The sequence below is a fragment of the Leiobunum rupestre genome, chromosome 2 (assembly GCF_980474605.1).
Source record: "Leiobunum rupestre chromosome 2, qqLeiRupe1.1.hap1, whole genome shotgun sequence".
NCBI lineage: Eukaryota > Metazoa > Arthropoda > Arachnida > Opiliones > Sclerosomatidae > Leiobunum > Leiobunum rupestre.
In genome coordinates, this window is record NC_143385.1 from 36,396,691 (window position 1) to 36,417,463 (window position 20,773).

Consider the following 20,773-nt stretch of genomic DNA (forward strand, 5'->3'; position numbering starts at 1 on the left):
AGCTCTAGTAAAAACCAAAATCCTTTAATTTAAACACGTTGATCAAAACAGCATACATTTGCAGTTTGATTTATTCATGGGTCCCTAAATTGGAATATGGAACCCCCATATTTGAAGTTGTGGGGCATACTTCCTTTTAGGCCTATTCTGTTACTCAAATAGGCGGCACTCTAGCGCTGACTGTTGCTGGCGACATTGCGCATATTGTATCAAATTTGCATAAAATATTCAAAAGTTGCATACTTTCTCTATCTAATTGAGGATATTGGATAAAAGAAGTAAAACTGATAAAATTTTCTTTATCTCAAATAAAACTCCATTGGCACGTTTGTAGGAAACGCCTGCGTAAGGTTAAAACGTATCTCAGATTTTATGATTATTGCGAACGATTATCTACCAAAATTTGCATATTTTATTCTTACAGAATCGACGAAATGTAGTCTTTCTTTTTAAACCAACAACGCTATTTAGTTGTGATAAAATTATGCGTGAAAAGAATTAACCTTTAGTGCCAAATACTCTTCCGCGTAGATAAAATGGAGAACTGAATAGGCGAAATGAACTAGTTGCGGATATGATGCAGCATTTTGGGAATTTACCGTTTCTCAAGCCTTTTTCAATATGTTATAAACAGCTCGTGTTTATATAATTCATAAATGCTTTGTGGCTTTTGTTACGTAGAATATGGAATTTTTATTTATTTGTAGGCTGAAAAGGGCCAAATTCCGTTGATCTTGCTTAAAAGAAAACCTGTCTTTAAAGGAATCGTTACGCGATGGCAACATCTCTTTTTTGCCCTTGAGAGCATTTTTCAAGTACCGCCTTGCGTCATTAACAATTTTTAGAAATAGCTAACGTTCCTACACGCGTATTTTACCCTATAACGGAGAGATATTAAATAAAATGAATAGTCAATCGCCAGCTCCTTTTACAAATTTTAAGCGATAAAATCAAATGTAATACTGGGAAACGGCACAAATATATTCCTATGTTCAGTTAATGATCTTATACAAAATGCCGATGAATTATATTCACAATTATTGTGAAGAATAAGCATCAACATATTTATCTTTCTACCTGAAAATACCAGTCCTGCTTATAAATGAACCGGTTACCTTTCCCATAAATACAATATTTCTATATGCTTTTTAAATAAGTAGATATATTATACCCTTTTGAAATAATGGGTAAGCTATAAAACCTAACGCGAATTTGATTGTCATTTTATAAACCTTTTACTTTTGTTTAACAGTAATTTTAATAGATATTAAAAGAGAAAATGTTTTAACACGAATTTATAACACATTTTAAAAAAAATACTTAATATACACTTATATAAGAAAGTACAAATATTATTATCAATTACTTTAGGATCACGCAATTTGGAGTTGAATTTGTAACTTTATTAAAATGATATTATTAAAAATGTTTTTAAATTAGATTATTATAATACAACCTGGGATGATTTTATAATTTAAAAAAACCAAAACTCTGATATTAACGTAAAAATAACAAGAAATTGATCATAATTTTCATCTGGTGTTTGTTTTGTCGTTGCAGCTCCGCCTAACCGAAACAAGTACAGTGGCACATATCTCAGGTCCGAAGAACCCGTTCCTAGAGGTAAAACCTTTAATTCATATTTTTATGGTGTTTGTACCATAACTATTATTAGCATGGTTTAATCATCCAAATGTAGTTCGTGAAAATTTGGTCAGGTTTGATTATGACACCAGCTCCAGATTATATAAGAAAAACTTATGGTTACAAACTAATCGAAACCAATTGAGAAATAAACGGCCCTGTATTGTTCATTATAAAAATCAATGAGATATATTTTGTTCTATAAAGGAATTTCTCTAGCGATAGAAAAGGTTTATTGACTCCAAATGGTAAAACGAAAAAAAAATAAACTATTATTTCGAGGCGTTTTAAACGGCAATTCAGGGAATAAAGATGAGGCGAAAACCCTTGAAGCATGATATTATTTCCGAAATCTTTATTTACAAAAGGTGTTACATTCAGTTATTTAGAAATTACTAAAGACATGATCCTTTTCAATATCTCGTAAACGAGTTGACAATTTCGCAGATTTGCCAGAATATGTATTATATAATTTATATAATTTATATAAAGTTGAGGAAAACGATACGAGCGATTTTTTTTGAAAATGTCTGTTGCGTGTATACTTTACCAAAGACTAGTTTTATCAGGCAATAATTTAGCCTATTTAAAAGTATTAACTCTCATACGGTATTCAATGTTAAAGAAAAACTAATTTAATTTTTAAACCTCTCATGAAAACCGGATTCGGCAGGTAATAGGTTAGAATGTTTAAGGAGCCCTCCATTATAAAATTAAAAGCGTTTGGTGGTTTACTTTTTAATATCTTAAAATTGTACTGAAAATTCTAACCTGGGGTATAGAAATTTACATTTTGAAAATAAAACATAATATTCTGTTAGCTTACGGAAATAAAAAATTATTTAAAATCCTTCTAAGATGCTCAAAAACTAACAAGTGCGTTTTCCTTTTACTTGGCCTACGTGATCAACTGATGTTTGAAGATCATTCAATCCGAAAATTTATAAATTGCATTGACTGACGCTCTATAATTTATCAGAAAAGACAGTTGCTAAGATTTTAATTTCTATTAGTATTCGAGAAACCTCTGTAGAGGGCGCCGCAATCGATTTTGAAGTCGTAACTATTTTATCTTGATTTTCAGGTTGCCTGTATCAAGATTACCGATATGAACACGGCGAAACCGTCAGTACAGAGCAGCCATGCCTCAATTGCACTTGCGCGCGAGGCGTCCTGCTTTGCTTTTTGAGGGTGTGTCATCTGCTGTCTTCTCCTCCGCCCGGATGCTTCACTGCCAGAAAAGACGGAGATTGCTGTCCTTCGTTCATATGTAGTGAGTGATTCTGACCAAAATTAATAAGTTAACTTAAAAATACATTCATTCGTGGACAAGTAATGTTTCAGTCAATTGGGCGTAAAACCCACTCAGTCGCTTACCATATACGTCAAGGTCATTGAAGTTTTGATTGAACCAACTTTTTCTCCACCCCTTTGCATGGTTTCGCCTTGGACTCTAAAAACCGGTCCCTGAAAGCAAATTTTAATCGCGGAACCATGGGATTTTTTTAACTACCCACGTGACCAGTTTGCCTATTAAAACATTTATCATAAAAGTATAGAAACTAAGGCTTTATAGCTAGTATATTGTCAATTGAAAATATATCGGCGCTGCGACATGATTTAAAAGTAGCACTACCAGGAACCAAAGCTTTGGCTAATTCTAATTTTCAAAATGTCAAATTATCTAATACTAAAAATGAAACGAATGTATTTCATCAAGTAATGATATCGTCATTGGATATTTATAAATACGCAAATTAAGAAGAAACGACTTTAGAATTTTAACTAAAAGACCAGTGGTCGATGCCGTACGTTTCCACGACGAAATGTAGTCTTTGATATTTATATGTCTGCAAATGTAATATTGCCCAACAGGAATGCCTTTTCTACTTATAAAAGTCCGAGCTTCTTCTTCAAAATTAAACACCAATAACAGAAGTCATATTTTTAAAAATATATATAATATTTACAGGTTCAGACAAACCATCGGGTGCATCGGACACTCCGCAAACGAGCACGCCATCAGACTTGGACGAAAACGAAACACTTCCTTCTGACGACTATTTGCAACTGGCCGATGAAGCTCAAAAAGGACAATCAATTACCCCTTCGTTCTACACAAGTAGCGTTACTATTCCCCCAGAAGCAAGCTTAGATGTCGTAACGCACAACCAGTCATCGAATGAAATTTCCAAAGACGAACCGGAAGGAAAGGCTCCAGAGCTTACAACGATGTTACCTTTGATGACGGCCAGTGGTTTCCCGAACGGCGTTGACACCAACAACGCGAGTGTAATTATTATCACGTCAACACCTCCTTCGTCATTCTTAGATCTTGAAGACGACTTTGATTTTGATAATCTTAACATAATCAGAGGAGGTAGAGTGTTTGTGTTAAAAACGCTATTTATTAAGCAGCTAACAATTACGAAAACGTTTTATGTTTTAGGCTGTTTTATCAATGGATCACTCTACGCGGAAGGGTCTGCCATTCTTTCCAGCTCGTTTTGCGAATATTGTTACTGCATACGAGCAAAGCCAATGTGCATCAAGCCAAAATGCCATCTTTCAATTGACAATTGCAGACCAAAATATTCTAGCGAATTCTCCTGCTGTCCCACTAGTTATAGCTGCAGTGAGTTAATAATTTTTATCGATCACCTTCTTACGTGATTTTCTTAAAACTGGTTCTTTGTAGAAAAGAATTCCACAACCACAACATCGACGACAACCGAAACGACCTACCACGAAGGTTCCATCAAAGGTGCATTTCATTAACATTTTTTTAAGATACTATTCGGCTATTCTATGTTTTACCAGAAGATTAATTGTTAATCCTTTAGTTAATGAAGGCACTTACGAGGAGTGTACCCGAGGTGTAAATCACCGATTTTGATGAAACTCGGGAGGTATGTAGACCTTGGGGTAACATGAATTTTCACCAAGGGAAAAGTTACGCTGGGTTTCCGTCTTGCTATGGCAATCGAAAATGTTTTTGACAACATAAAATGGAAAAATCTACATTTAAAAAAGCATGGGATTTTCTAGGTTTCACAGGGGGTACCCTGTGAAAATTTTTGAAAACCCAAAAAAAAAATAAAAATTTTAATTTTAATTAAAATGCTAAATTTGAACAATTGTGGGTGAAATTCATTAAGTAGCCCCCCTGTGAAACCGAGAAAATCCCATGCTTTTTTAAATGTAGATTTTTTCATTTTATGTTGTCAAAAACATTTTCGGTTGCCATAGCAAGACGGAAGCCCAGCGTAACTTTTCCCTTGGTGAAAATTCATGTTACCCCAAGGTCTACATACCTCCCGAGTTTCATCAAAATCGGTGATTTACACCTCGGGTACACTCCTCGTTAGTATTTATGATTCATTAGGGAAATACCGCGAAAGAAAGATATATCATTGGTCTAAATTCAATTTGATAATGATGAATGATAAACTAGTGTATACCTCAACGCAGTACATAATTAAACAATTTTGCTCCGTTATATCTGTAAAGAAACCCTATTCTGTTTTAAAGCTTAAAGTAATACCTAAATATAAAATGTATATAACACGTGTGGTAAGCGGTTTATTAGGTGTTAACAAAGTTTCCATATTGCAGTTTGCAATTTCGAAGGCAAAACATATCAGATGGGAGATCCAGTTATTTCTACTTCCAGCTGTCAAAATTGTTTTTGCACAGAAGATGGTGTTAAGTGCAAGGATGTAGAGTGCTCCCCCATTATGGAAAACTGTACTCCTGTTATACCTGAAGGCCATTGTTGCCCGATTGAATACATGTGCAGTAAGATATTTTGCACGATTTTGATTTGAGGAATATAACCGCTTATCATATTTTAATTAAATTATTTTCATCAGATGCGACCGCCAGTGATGACAACTTGGCGAATAAAGATGTGTTAGCAACGAAAGGCAATAAAGAAGAAGACCTTAAATTGTCCGAAACTTCTGAGATCGCGAGACCAGCAAATCAGTCGGAATCTCAATTGGAATCCAAGGATAACTCAAACACAACTTCTTCTACGGAACACGAAGTACTTGAAACCACTATTTCACCACAGCCTGAGAAGCTTCCAGAGTATGAAGATCCCACAAGTCCAAAAGACGAAATGGAAATGAATCCTAGTGAGTCGTCTCCTTTGGCTTCGGTTGCTTTAACAGAAACACCTATCAACAATATTACAGACGACTACTCAAGTAATACTACATTCGACGAAACTCCGAACACAAATTCCACCCAAGCCGCGATATTGGACGTAAAGCCGGAAGGCACTGTGTCTTTATTACTGACTTCCGATAATTCAAATCACTCTTACGTCTTAAAACTTGACGAAAGCAAAGAAACAGAAACGCTTAGCAATGTTTTCAAATTTACTTCTAACCACACCGAGAACGAGGCTGAAGAATCTGTAAATAATTCAAAACCGGCTTCTCCCAATATGGAAATTACTGAAGCGTCTGTACATAATTCAAAACCGGCTTCTCCCAATATGGAAATTACTGAAGCGTCTGTACATAATTCAAAACCGGCTTCTCCCAATATGGAAATTACTGAAGCGTCTGTACATAATTCAAAACCGGCTTCTCCCAATATGGAAATTACTGAAGCGTCTGTACATAATTCAAAACCGGCTTCTCCCAATATGGAAATTACTGAAGCGTCTGTACATAATTCAAAACCGGCTTCTCCCAATATGGAAATTATTGAAGCGTCTGTATATAATTCAAAACCGGCTTCTCCCAATATGGAAATAACTGAAGCGTCTGTAAATAATCCAAAACCGGCTTCTCTCAATATGGAAAAAACTGAAGCGTCTGTAAATAATTCAAAACCGGCTTCTCCCAATATGGAAATTACTGAAGCGTCTGTATATAATTCAAAACCGGCTTCTCTCAATATGGAAATAACTGAAGCGTCTGTAAATAATCCAAAACCGGCTTCTCTCAATATGGAAAAAACTGAAGCGTCTGTAAATAATTCAAAACCGGCTTCTCCCAATATGGAAAATGCTGAAACATCTATTACTCTCAATGTCTCCAAACCAGCTGAAGAATCCGTCACTATCGATGAGAACACTCGTCTTAAAGAGCAACAACAAGCCTCAACCAATTCTCCGGATATAGATCCATTGTTTATAAACACGACAACTGAACAGAGCCTGGTAATTAAAAATGAAACTTCAACTGACAGTGATCCCAATCCATCTACGGTCACGATTTTGGTTGAAACTAGCAAAGTAACGGAAATTCAAAAAGAACCGTTTGACATATCTGAAAATCCTTGGCCGTCCTCTACAGAATCCGTTGAAGAACAGCCTGTACCTATTTCACCGTCTATTACAACTAAAGAGTCCGATTTAGAAAATGAAACTTTTGAAAAATCTGAACATGATAGTCTGTTATCGGCAGAGCATAAAATGGAAGACAGCATCGCTATAAACAATGACTCTGAAAAGCTAATAAATGAAAATGCATCGTCAACTTCACCTCTGCCAACCACTGTGCAAAGCAGCGACTTAACGGACGCGTATCACTCAGAAAATATGGAAATATCAAGTTCCAAAGCTACAGTAAAAATTGTTAAAGTTGCTCACGTGGTAACTGACTTACCGATTGAAATTTCCAACGCACATTCTGCAGTAGTCCATTCGAATCGAGAAGCTGTGAGCGTGTCGCCAGAACAGCATTCGACGACAACTGAATCTGCTACCACCACAACCAAAGACGATACAATATCAGATAAAGAGTTGATTCCCGAATATAAACATGTCGATGAGGGAATACCTTTGAATTATCCGGAATCTCGCGAAGAAGAAGAATCCTTTCCGACGAGAGAGAACGACCGTTTGATCTATTTCCCGGAAGTGGACGCTGCCTTGAAAGATTCCGGAGATTTTAAAAGAAGGATAACCGATAAGGAAGACCTACCCTCATCCGCGCAGCCCATTTACAAAGCGACTCAACATTTTCCAACTGTGCCAACCAAATTTTTACCAAAGATCAAAATTAATGGGAATGGATGGAAACCCATCACCGTTGAACCAGAGAAGATTCGAACTACAGGTAATCGACTGGTACCCTCATTAATGCTGAAAGTACACCGACACACGTATTAGTATGCAGGTGACGTCACTCACCGAGCTAAATGGTTCTAAACAATATTTTATACATTTAATCATTTTAGATGAGTAACATTATCTTTTAAAAGGGCTTCACCGTAGTGAACAAAGTGTACTCCTTTGCGTCAGCGTGTAACCGAATACACAGCCTCTATGTATAATTACACTGTGGTGTAGGCTGAGTGTTAATATAGTAAGGGGGGAAATTAAAATGCGCATAAAGTGTACTTTCATCTTTTTGGAGTAGGCGAATGAAATGAACCTATTTTAATAAGCTTTTGAAAAGCAAAGTAATTATTTTTAATTTCGTAGATTTCAACATTCCTGTTCGTAATAATTCACCGAAACCTCCTCCGAGAAAGCAACTGACTCCGGGCAACTATGGCGATCCATTTCCATTGCTGTACTACGGCAGGATGCCAGAATACAAGAACACCCAAGCAGCCATTCCAGGAGAAGTGCCAACCGGACCGGTGTCCTATATACCCGGAGAATTCGACCACCAACCGGGGCTGCAAGGAAGAATTTCTCCTACGTCCCTCGGAGCAACTTCGTTTCACCGCAATCCTTCGGTTAGACAACCAGTTTACACCCGACCGCAAACTAACGATGAAGAGGAAAATGAAGACAAATCTCCGTTTGGTTTTGAAAGACGAAGTGGACTTGTTTACGGTAAAGTGTAGACTTTATATATTTTTTTTAATATCATCTGTGATTTTTGGCTAATACGAACTTGGTACCCCAAGAATTGAAATAACGCAACTGAGATGTTACTGCGTTATTAGAAAGTACGAGACGAGAGGGGTGTTTGGCTTTTTTATTTTTAAGCCGTGCGAGTAGGCGAGAAGAACGTTTTGAAAACTTATTTTTTCCCGTGATTTGTCCGGCTACGAGTCATGTCCAATATCCCCACTGGTTGAAGGGGTTTCCTCTTTCCATAGAAGCTTTTTGAGGTTTAATTTAATAAATAGTGTAGGGAGTTGTTGGCTCGCGTATCACGAAGACTTTTCACCACTCCCCTACAAATTGGAAAATCCTATCTTGGGTATTACGTTAATTTGAGAATTCCCTATAATAGTAGCATTACGAGACTGTGACTTTAAATATATTATATCACACATTTGTTTCAATTTGATCTTAGTGACTTTTCCACCATTTACAATTTAAGTTTTGTCGTTTGTGAATGCTATGTTCTTTAAATGATATAGATGGCACCAGCTCCTCTATTCATTGCAGGTCTCTATTTTTTTGCTTGAGTTGTGTACTATGTAGTTTCGTCACGAAAATTAGAAAAATCTTTGCTCAGTATTTCACGAAATTTAGTCAAGTAATTGAAATATAGCTTTGGCATCATGGATGCAATAAAAAACTTCGCTCCCTCAAATTAAAATATTTCTAATATTTTTCTTAATCAATCGGAAATTTAATTTTAATTTTTGTAATTTATTTTTAGAGGCAGAACCACAAACTGTGATGGGACGACCGAGAACTCAAACTTTGGAAAGAAAGCCACTGTCACCGTCTAAAGAGAACGTTGAAATCATAACTGCGCCCTCCGTTTTCGATCCCAATAGCGAGATGGATTTCGGTCGCCATCATCTGTACGACCACGAAGTCAAACAGTCCAGGTCCGATCCGGAAATGAGAGTGGTTTCATTGAAGCAAGTACTGCAAGTCTCGCCAGAGGCTGCTGGGAAGCCCGGCAGCGTGGTCAGCGTTTCCTTAAACGGAGATGACGGCGAAGTTTATTTCAGACCCGAAGCCACGATTTCGAAGAAGGTTGATACGGAAACTGATGTTATTTACACCGGGTATGAACTATTTACTCTTTCCTTTCAAAGACACAAGTCCCAGTCATTCGATAATAGACAGCCTAAGTGACCGCCAGCAAAAGTGTAAGGGGAACTTGTAGGATTGTAGACGTACCTTTGTGTGTACAGCCTGCACCTTCTACAAGTTACCTATTAATACTATGAATTTATTCATACGCAATCATGAAAATTGAACGTACATAGATCACCTTACTACGATGCGGGACTAGCTTCACCCATTTTTATGACACTCTAAATGTCGCTCTCCAATTGGCTAGATAATAGTCAATGATTAATCGGTCTACCTTCGGTAATATCGGCAGTCTCTAGCCATACCTAGACCAAGTGGCAAATTGGAGAATCTCTCCATCCATAAACGTGTTTTAATTTCCAAGCAATGTTGAAAATGCCGTAAGGTGGAGAGTCCTGCCCCTACATTCATCTGAACTAATGCTGTGAAGGTTATAGCCAGGTCTTTATACACGGTTTTATGAATAGATTCATGATTATACTAGGTGTTCCTTAACTACCCGACACTAAGCGAGAAAATACCAGTCGCCTTAATTAAATGGCTGATATTGAAAATTACCTACATCAAACAGCGCGCGTGGGATATGTTAAATATGTATATTTCTCGTGGTCTGAATATTGTACTGATTTTTTTCACGCGGTCATAGATTTCCACAGATTCGCGTAATATAAACTTAAGCGTAGAATATTTAAGACCGAAGATGGATTTCTATAATTTGGGCTCAATTAAGACACCGGTCCCTAGATAGATCAAGTTACGTGCAAACTAATCGGGCCGCTTTTACTTTGCCTACGACGATGACAAACATTTCGCCATTTGAATGGCTGATAAGGAGGCTTCTGCTTGATGAATTGTATGCACCTTCCTTAACTGTTTAGAACGTGCCAGTCCTTGGCCTATGCACACTTCGGTCGTGGCCCCCGATTTGTGTTTCTGTAAAAGGAACGGTTTAATTAAGTCTTTAGACCTAGTATAAATTCATTTAGTATGATCAGAATACCTATGGTTTAAAAAGCGTGCTAGACAAAAGATCTTTACTAATGAGTAGATTTCATTTTAGTTATAAACACATGTGTCGATTTTTATTTCAAACCGTAAAAAGGTTTAGTTAAGTGTTCCCAAAAACGTGTATACCCTAGGAGTTAATTTTTCTTTTATAAAGTGACCACGTCTTTTTTGCTTGAATGATGTTCCACTTGTTTGGGTTGTTCTAAAGAAACAGTCCCTGCTTTAAGGCCTTAGATATTATTTGTGGATAATTTTCAATATATACTATTTAATAGTGAATTAAATCCATATGTATTTGCGTAAGATGTGAGGTTTAATATTGTGACGGGGTTTAAAGATTTTACTTTCATACGTAACATTCATTTCAGGCCTGAAGATGAGCCACAAAACCATGAATCTGACGAGTTGAAAAGAAGGGTTGACTTACCGGTCAAAAGTGTCGTGCTTACCCCGAAAGAACCCAGACCATTCCATGTCATTCCGTTCCTACCAGAAGACGCCGTTGAAGGAGAGAACAACGACACGCACTCCATCTTCGTGGGACCATTTCCAACCAGACGTCCACCACCTTCTCCCAAAAGCACAACACAAACTCCAGTCTCCTTAAGTGGAGGTATTTAATCGCCGTTTATATTTAAAACATTAGAAACGGGCTGCCGCAATGCTAAAGCTTTTGCTTTTTAGGAAAATGTTTGTATAACAGTCGCCTTTACGAGAATGGAGAAATGATACAAAAATCTGATCCTTGTGACTTGTGTCGGTGCTTCTACGGAAAAGAACTCTGCCAGAAACAAATCTGTCCTGAGCCTCCTTCAGCAGACTGTATCGCTGAAAAGGTTTCCGGCTATTGCTGTCCAAGGTTCACTTGTGGTAAGCATTTTATAAAATGAGTTTAAATCATAAACAGACAATGAAATGCCACTTCAAGGAGCCTAAACGGTAATCGCGTTTGATAAATGGTTTTTGCCTTGGATACACGTAATTTTGAAGTTTTAAACGCTAGTCATTGGATCATAATAATACCACGAATCTATTCATATACAACTATGAAAATAGAACGTACATAGATAACTTTACTACGATGCGACTCTCGTATAGTCAGGACTACTGTTTATTGATTTTTAGGACCTTCTAACTGTCTTTATTCAATTGACCAGAGAATATTCAATAAAGAATCTTATTCTATAATATCGCTATTAGTCTTCTGTAATAATAAAAGAAGAAACAACGATATTTTTATCTTCTGTTGTAATATAAATGTTATTGAAGAAGTTGAGCCTTGTTATCGTTATAACCTTTAACAGCGCTTTGCTAACCACTCAAAGCTGTTGATATTTCAACCTTTTAACGGCAAATTGGGTTTTAAAAATAAAAATAAAATGAACCATTAGTTCTTGAAAAGATTTTGTCATTGTTTTTTGTCTTTATATATGATATCTAATTATAAAAATTCATTTCAATCACGAAGGCACTCAAGATTCTCCAGATATATTGAAATCGAAGCCTTCTCCCCAGAAGATTGACGAACCTCTGCGAAGTTCCACGACAGTGGCTCCACCTCCACCACCAACTCAGCCTTCTACAACAACTTCTCCTCATGAAATTAATTTTAACCGACCAGTTGGTGCGATTCAGAGACGACCTCCTCAGATTAGCCCAGCAGAGTCACACGATGTAGGGCTCATATCTGGAATATCTAGTCATGACAATATAGGTGAGTTATCTTTGCGTGAATGTATTTTATTGCAGACACCGTATTCGACCCCTCCGCCTTCGTTTGTGTCAGAGGGAGACACTGCGTAGGTGTAACACATCTTTGTCTATGATGAATACAAAGGATACAGTAGCGACTATATATTATTTGCTAATCTGAATTTTAGATTGCTTTAAATTATCGGATTTTGTTATTTTCTCTACGCAAATAAGAATACTAGAGTTTGAAGCAATTTTCAAATATTTATTGTTATTGTGACATAGCTAGAAAAGAAAAGTATAATTTTCCGTTTAGAATACTTACGGTAATTTGTGCTATGTGTGCTTCTAAGATGAATAAGAACCTGAACGTTTTGAAAACCAACTTTTTATTTATACATATCTCGGCCCCTTTATAAGTTATTTAATTAAGGGTATACATTTGAAATACGCTAAGTCAATACGTATTTAACAAAATGAAGAAATAAATATTTGTTTTATCTTATTCCCTAAACGACTTAGTAAGTGGGTCAAAAATGTAACATTTCAAGGTGCCCATCAAACTAGTAAAGTGTCTCAAATAATTAGCCAAATCTTTAATCCAAAATCATCAAAACCATTTCTGAGAATATCTCGGTCGTTGTCCTAAAACTAGCCCTAATCAGAAAGCGAAACCATTATGCCACGTTTTCAGTTTTTTCGCATAATATTTGGTTTTGCCTAGCCATCTCGCCAAATCTGTTAGGATACACTTATTAGATACCAAAACTTTACGCTTTGTTGTGCAACGTTTAATGTTCTGGTAAATTTATTTATTAGGAATCGTATACAATGAGAAATCTACAACAGAAGCTCCAAAGCAATTCACCACTCTCAAGGTATTCGTGCAGAAGGCGAGTACTCCGGCACCTAGTCCGGCTCCTACATCAACTGGACTGAGGAAAGCCACCGTAGCCCTGAACACCCACAAGCCACCTGCCAATAAAACAGTTACCAGAGGTCCGGTTACTTTCTCGAGACCAAACATAACGAAAATTAAAATAGTCAAAACAACTAGAAGACCAGTTTTGCAGTTGACTACACTGAATCCAGCAAAACCGCAAAGCGTTTCCACTGCTGTGACCACTACGAAAAAACCAAACGTAGTGAAGAAGAAAGTTGAATCCGACAATAGCGTTTGGGGCCAACTTAAAGTATCAGGTACGCTCGGTGTAAAATATGAGATGATGAGTGTTAGTGTGTAATTGCTATCGCTATTTTCAGTTCTATAGATCAGTGGTTCCCTCTCTTTTGCTATAAAATCCTAAATTATCCACTTTATTCTGGCGAAACACCAACTAAGTTATTTTACTTTTCTTAAAAACTCTTGATACAAACCAAGATGGCCGCGCTGCAATTCTCGGAACCCCTGTGACTCTTCCGTGGCACCCTGGGGTTTCGCGGTACACCTTTTGGGAACCGCTGCTATAGATAGTGTTCACAATCGCTCTTTGCGAAGACTGAAAATCATTAACTTAAAATGGGGTGTCGGAGTAGTTAGCACTTTCGCCTCGGAGCAGCTGGGTTCGATGACAACTTGTGGCACTGGGTGAAAACTCGTAACCAGTCCTTCTGCGTTGAGTTTGCAAGTTCTCTCCCCTCTGGTTAAAGGGGTTTCTTCAGTTTCCCCTTTCCATAAAACTCTGACGTTAACGGTTATAGTTAGTATAGGGAGATGTTAGCTTGCGTGGCATGAAGACCACCTGTTTAAAAGGCATTATAATTCGCTAGGTGACTTGGGCCTAAGGTGGTGCCTTGGGATTTTCCGATTGGCCAACGAAGTTCAACTACCTTTTGTACCCATAACTAAGAAAGTTACCTTAGCTTTTTGTCATTTTAAATTTATATATTTGGTTCTCTTAATTGAAAAATATAATAAAATTCCTGGAAACGGACCTGTAAATATAATTTTGCATATACTAGAGTAACATTTAACACGATAAAGTATTATTTGTTTTTAAATAAGCAATTGTCATGAGTTCCTGCAGTTAGAATAGTTCCTTTAAGGCTTTTATAGCGAAAGTTTAGATTATCGTTGTGTTGCATTATTGTAACTCCTTTTTATACCTGTTTTTTATTATTTACCATTTTATTATATCTTGGTTGACTAAAATTCAATCTTTGCAAGGCCTCAACTGCTTAAAACTTTAAATGATAACGATTTTCTTAAAGATAAACTCCGATTTATTTTCTTAAAAATGTGATTTTTTTTCTTTTTCTTAGGTTGCAATATATTTGGAAAGTTCTACAATTTGAACGATTTCGTCAAGGACTTGAGCGGGCCTTGTAACGTCTGCATTTGTTCTTCGCAAGGTGTCGAGTGTACACCGCAGTGTTAAATAAGATTTCACATTATTTTCACGTCGATCGAGATCTCATAGAGTGTGTTATGTTCGCTGCAACGTAAAATCGAAATATTATTCACGATGGATATTAATGTACATTTTATAATACGAACGAATATAGCCAATAATTTAGAAATCTTAAATAAGTTAATGTAGTCCTTGAAACCGAACAACTCGCGGAACTGTTCAATATTACGAGGTGAACAGTTGGAAGAGTTGGACCTACAAGTGAGAAGTTGCGATTAAGCCGTGGTAACAAATTACGTTTGGACAGAGACGGACAAATAATTTTGAATTGATATTCAATTTGATAAACTGAAATAGAAAAGTAAAGCTATGTTTTGATAGATTGCTGTTCTTTGGAATATCGAAAAAAACATTATTTACTAAACAATTAGAGATATATTGAAAACGAATAAAAATTTTCATAGTATCTTTTAAAGTTTTCAATGCAATACAATGGTAAATTACCTTTACACTATATCGTATGTGTTTTTCTCACTGTTCCACCGGTTGAATTATATATGACGAAAATCCTTAGATACCATTCTAGAATCTCATCAAAAGAACATTTTCAAGATATCAAATTAAGAATGCCATCAAGTTACATAAAAATAGCAGATAGTTACTGTTACCACAGAACTCTAAAAAGATTTCATTAAAATAAACTAAACAATGACCAGCAAATTGTATCTTATATCTTGAACTATCTGCTTTAAAAACTAATGAATGTTTTCAACGTTTCCACACCTGTCGTTGTTTTCGCAACTGAAGTCCCGATTAAAAGCCACAATTTTCACGCGCCAAAGCAAATATTAAGTTTGCATATCTTATCATATCCTACAAACAGATCATACATTTTCAAAGTCTTCACGAAGCATGACCGTCTGTTTATTTTAAGCCTTAAAATACTAAAATTCTAATGTCCTTTAGCGATAAATTGAATTAGTTGGGTGACAGATTATGTATATGAATCTGAGTATAATAACACAATAAAACCCCATCCAAGACGTAAATATTCGTATTTTAATAACAGGCCATAAAATCAATTTTGTGTATAGTTCTACCATTAATATTTTGAAATTCTGTACGAATTACTTTTGTTTCGAATTTAATGTTGGATATAAAACTGGAAATGTCTTGAAGTAAAGCATTCCATTCGTGATTCTTTTTGAATCGTTTCACGTTAAACTAAATTCTTCTGCTTCAAATATTTGTTTCTACAAGAACAGTATTAGAAAATAAAAACTGTTAATTTTATGATTATTTATATGTTACTGAATTATTTCACTGTTTTGAAAAGAAAAAAATTAAGGTACCCGGTTAATGTCAATATTAGGAAAATTATGTAAGGTGTGATATTTATTTTATTGTCGTGTAGGTTTGCATGTGAAATTAGCGAGGCTACTACGTGTGCCACTAATGTGTGAATGTTAAATTTTAGTAAATGAAATGAATTGTAAATATTACTTTAAATTGAGGTTTTGTTTTGTAATTATATCATTAGTTAAATAAAGGTAAATCACAACTTTACAAAATTCTGTGTATTTTCAGACGGCACCACTATCTTCACCCACATATTCAGTAAAATTATGAACAATAGTTCGTTTAATTAGTCGATGATAGTGCTGAATTAAGAATTCACTGATTTCTTAAAGTAAGGTTGGTGTTTTATCATTTATGAAAATTTCGTCAAAACATAAGAACTCTACGCATATTGATACTACTTTATTAAAATATAAAACGTGGTAACCCAAATTTACATTAAACCTTATCGTTTTCCTCAAATATTTTATCGTTGTAGCGTGAAGTCAGATAACGTTTTTCTATTTCTTTCGAAAAAGCTATTGCAATAGATAGAATAATAGTTTATTTCTTCCAGAGTAGGAAAATGAAGATATCAATTATTTAAATAATAAAATGTTTTGGAACTTTTTGTCGGAAATAAACTATTTAAACCATAGGTTATTCCCGACAAAGATTTCTTAATTTCTTTCGAGAGTAATTAACATATTTCAAGTGATGTCATCCGATGAACTGTGACATAGTAGTCTCTGCTTCTAGCTTTGGAAATTAACTGGTGAAAGTGGTAAGTAGCGTGGCGTGAAAAAAATTATTTTAAAATTTCTGAGCTAGTATATTGGAATATTGACAAATGTGCATAGTAACAATCCTGCCAAAATATATTAGTTTCTGACAACTCCTTGATCGCCCTTCACCTAATTGAAGTAATTGGATTTTAATAGCAAAATTCCGTTAATAGTTAACAATACTAAACATTCGTTGTCAACTTCAATAAACAATATTATAATCAACATCAAGAATTATTGAATATTTAATAGTTAATACACCAACAAGCCTATTTATATTTAATATGGTTATTTGTTAATGGTTATATTGTTAATGTGACTCTGATATATTATATAAAGGAAATATTATTAAACCAGTAAGTAAATTGATTTTTGTAATAGCTAGTGTTTTATTTTATCAGAGAGATGGAAGTTACAAGAGACAAAGTTTCGTGCGTGAAATTTGGCGCTCCACGAAACCTACCGACCAACACTCTGCCGACTTACCGATCTCACGAAGAAATATATTCAACTTCGACAAGAACTGAAGACGGACAAAGGAAAATACCCTTCATTTTCGACATCTCACAAACAGTGCCATGAAGTCGAAAAAATCTGGGAAACGGCCTCACTTCCAACAGTAACTCATGCACAAGCGATTGAAAAACTCAGATAGTTCCACAACAAATACAACACAATCCTTAAAGTCTACAAAGGAAAAAAGGATCAACCCAACTACCAACGTAGACTATCGGACTTTCGCGACAAAGCTTACCCTCTGTTTGATCTCAGCAAATGCAAGTGCTCTGACATGGTGTCCAACTGTAAATGCGCGAAAAACAACAAAGTTGCGGCAAATGAACGCCAGTTTCTTTAAGACCAGAGAGGACCAAGAAAGATGGTATTCGGTGGTATAGATCAAAAGGAGATGTCAAAATTGAAGAGGAAAGCTAAAAGAGAGGAAGCCAATCTCAAACGAATGCAGAAGCAGAAGACCGATGGCGATGGCGATGCGAGAAAAAGTCAAGCCGAGTCTGCCGAAAATTCCGAATACAACACAGACACATCGGACAGTGCCACTGTCGATGAGTACATTCCAGAATCAGTCAAGGTCCAGACTAAGTCAAAGCCGGATCGCCAATTTCAAAAAATGACAATCTCCCTGCCTTCCCTCGCTAAAGCTTGCGATCGAGCCGGGGTCTCGGATAGATCGGCTGCTGTATAAGCAACATCAGTTCTGCATGATCTTGGTCTCGTGTCGCCGAGCGACCGATCTAAAGTAATCGATCGAAGCAAGATTCGCCGAGAACGCTGCAAAACTCGTGTGGAACTCAGGCAGAATGACGATGACCAGTTTGACCACACTCACAGGGGAATAGAGGGAGTATTTTTTGATGGCTGCAAGGATAAAACTTTGACACAAGTTCTCGACGTCGACAACAAGTACCACAGAAAAACCCTAATGGAAGAACACATAAGCATCATCGCAGAACCGGGTCATCAGGCTCTCAAAGAGCAGAATGCGAAGACAGAGAACAGAAAAGTTGTCGGGTGTGATGGAACTAATGTTAAGACAGGACACAAAACAGGCGTTATCCGGCGACTGGAAGAATGTTTCGGGCAACATTTGCAGTGGCTGGCATGTCTGCTCCATGCCAATGAGCTGCCCTTTTGCCATCTATTCATTTCACTCGACGGCCCTTGTACAGGCCCACGGGGATTCTCTGGATCTATCGGAAAGTGGCTAGTGACGTGTAGAGAGTAGCCTATCTCCTCATTTGAACCACTCCAGCTGACCAAGCAACTGTCTAATGTGGACTCGAAGGAGTTGAGCACAGATCAGCGGTATCTGCTTGAAATTTGAAATAGCATAAGCAAAGGTGAATGTAGCGTCGATCTGGCAATGCAAAATCCTTGTTGCCTGAATCACTCACGATGGCTAACGACAGCCAATCGAACTCTCCGATTGTATGTCAGCGACAAGAAACCGTCCAAGAATCTGAAAACGCTGGTGACATTCATTATTCGCGAATATGCTCCGATGTGATTTGCCATAAAAACCCAGCCGTAATGCAAGGATGGAGCTTGGCACGTTCACCAGATGCTCGTCAAGTCACGATACCTCAGCCCTAAGCTCAAGAAGATCGTTAAACCCGTTATTCACCGCAACGCGTACTTTGCTCACCCGGAGAATCTGCTCCTGGCCATGATGACGGACCATCGACCACGCATACGTGAGCTGGGCCTGCGACGAGTGATGAATGCTAGAGCTGCAGACCCCGGTAGGGCCAGTAGGTTCTAGGTTCCCACAAAACTTAACTTCGACGCCGTCGAGTACTACGACATGATCTACTAGGCAGTCTGTTCTATCTCGGAACCTTCCGTTATTAAGGCAATGACCGACGCTGAGCTCAGGGATCTCAACATGACGGAGGTGACTCCAAATGTCATCTTCCCAAAATTCCCCTGCCACAAACAGACTGTAGAAAGACACGTGAAGCTGGTGACCGAGGTGGCTAAAGCTGTTTGTGGACAGAAATCGCGAGATGGCTTCATCCGTGCACGCATCGCTTCTCGACAGCAAATGCCGACGTTCGAGCCGAAACGTGACTTTTCTCAATTCACCATGTAACTGACTTTCAAAGCAAGAGATACTAAAATATTCAAAGCATTTGATTGCATTAAATGAGTTTTAAGATGACTAGTAGTTGACTACTTTACCATAGACGCTAATCTACCTGCCTCGTTGTAATGTCGCGTAGGAATGTGTAAAATAAAAAGTTGAGAAGGGAGGTCAAACAATTGTTTATTATTTTTTAATTTTTTACACGGTCTTCTATTGATGTATTTTCAACTTTTGACATATCTAGCTTATTAAAATTCAAAGAAATTTTTTTGCCATTTTCACTCCACCCTAGCGGTGAGGTTGATTCAAATTTCGAATGTTTTTGAGAAATAAATTCAAAGACTATATTTAAACTAGAGGTAATTTTTAACGTCGAAGCTTAAAGCGTCCCAGTAGCCTTATGGTATAGGTGATCTACGCCGCTTAAAGTGAAAGCTTGGATTGAAACAAGTAACCAAGGCTTAAGATGACTATAAAAGTGTTCTATTTACTTATACTTAACAGTTAATCTGAAATATAGTTTAGTTATGGAACATGGATGCAAGGGCAGAAAACCCTGGTAATCCGACCCTTTACAATTTGGTATATTAAAGAGAAGTCGCGATGGTGCAATCGACACATGGTAAAAAGGAAATGATTTTTCAAAGTAAACAGACCGGGGTTTTCCTCGTGTGGAGTCTCTTGACCCCTACAACCTCTAAAGTCTTACACTCATGTTGCAACTCGAACTGTTAGTGGCCTTGCTCGAACTTGGATCCTCTGAAAATTACTTTCAGCGTCATCACAAGTGTACTCGCTCGAACGATTTCAGAAATATATGTTAAATGATAATTCGAATTAAAAACAACATATAATAATCCTTTAGATTTGGCTTGAAAACCAGTCAAGCACTATTCATTAAGCTGCACGATGTCAATAACATTTTTTATTTAAGTTAATTTGCATTTATAAATAATGATAAATAAATAAATACAAAATAAACCCGTAGTTTTTTTTAATTTTCATTTCAATAAAAAGTGAGCTTCAGTTATTCTCACGTTAGAAGCGAAGGTAAAAATGATTTAACAACGATCAAAATAAATAAAAATTATATCTAAGAAAATATGATTCTTCAAACAATAACCGAAAACGGAGCAATTTTCAAAAGATTATTAAATATGCATTTTCCTCATATTTCCATTTTGTTATAAAATAGTGTGATACGTCTGGTAGATTTTACATCCTTCAAAGGAAGTGATTTGCGATTTATACAGACGAGGGAAAATGTTAACCATTAAAATAAGAAAACTAGAGAAAAACAATTTTTGTTTATTTAAAGTTTCGTTTTTAAAAAAAGAAAAATTGATCTTTGCTTATAAAGGGACCAAAATCTTTC

At 36.6% G+C, this 20,773-nt stretch overlaps 1 protein-coding gene across 1 annotated transcript; it reads left to right on the forward strand.

The window, feature by feature from the left end:
• The first annotated feature begins 5,767 nt into the window (after positions 1–5,767).
• Positions 5,768–14,741, forward strand: LOC149957449 (uncharacterized). Its single transcript, XM_090167038.1, has 8 exons — positions 5,768–7,721; positions 8,090–8,449; positions 9,231–9,588; positions 10,996–11,240; positions 11,312–11,497; positions 12,096–12,341; positions 13,139–13,519; positions 14,582–14,741. Exons 1-8 carry the CDS (start codon positions 5,768–5,770, stop codon positions 14,695–14,697), a joined length of 3,846 nt encoding a protein of 1,281 aa, XP_090023164.1. The 3' UTR covers positions 14,698–14,741.
• The last annotated feature ends 6,032 nt before the right edge of the window (positions 14,742–20,773 follow it).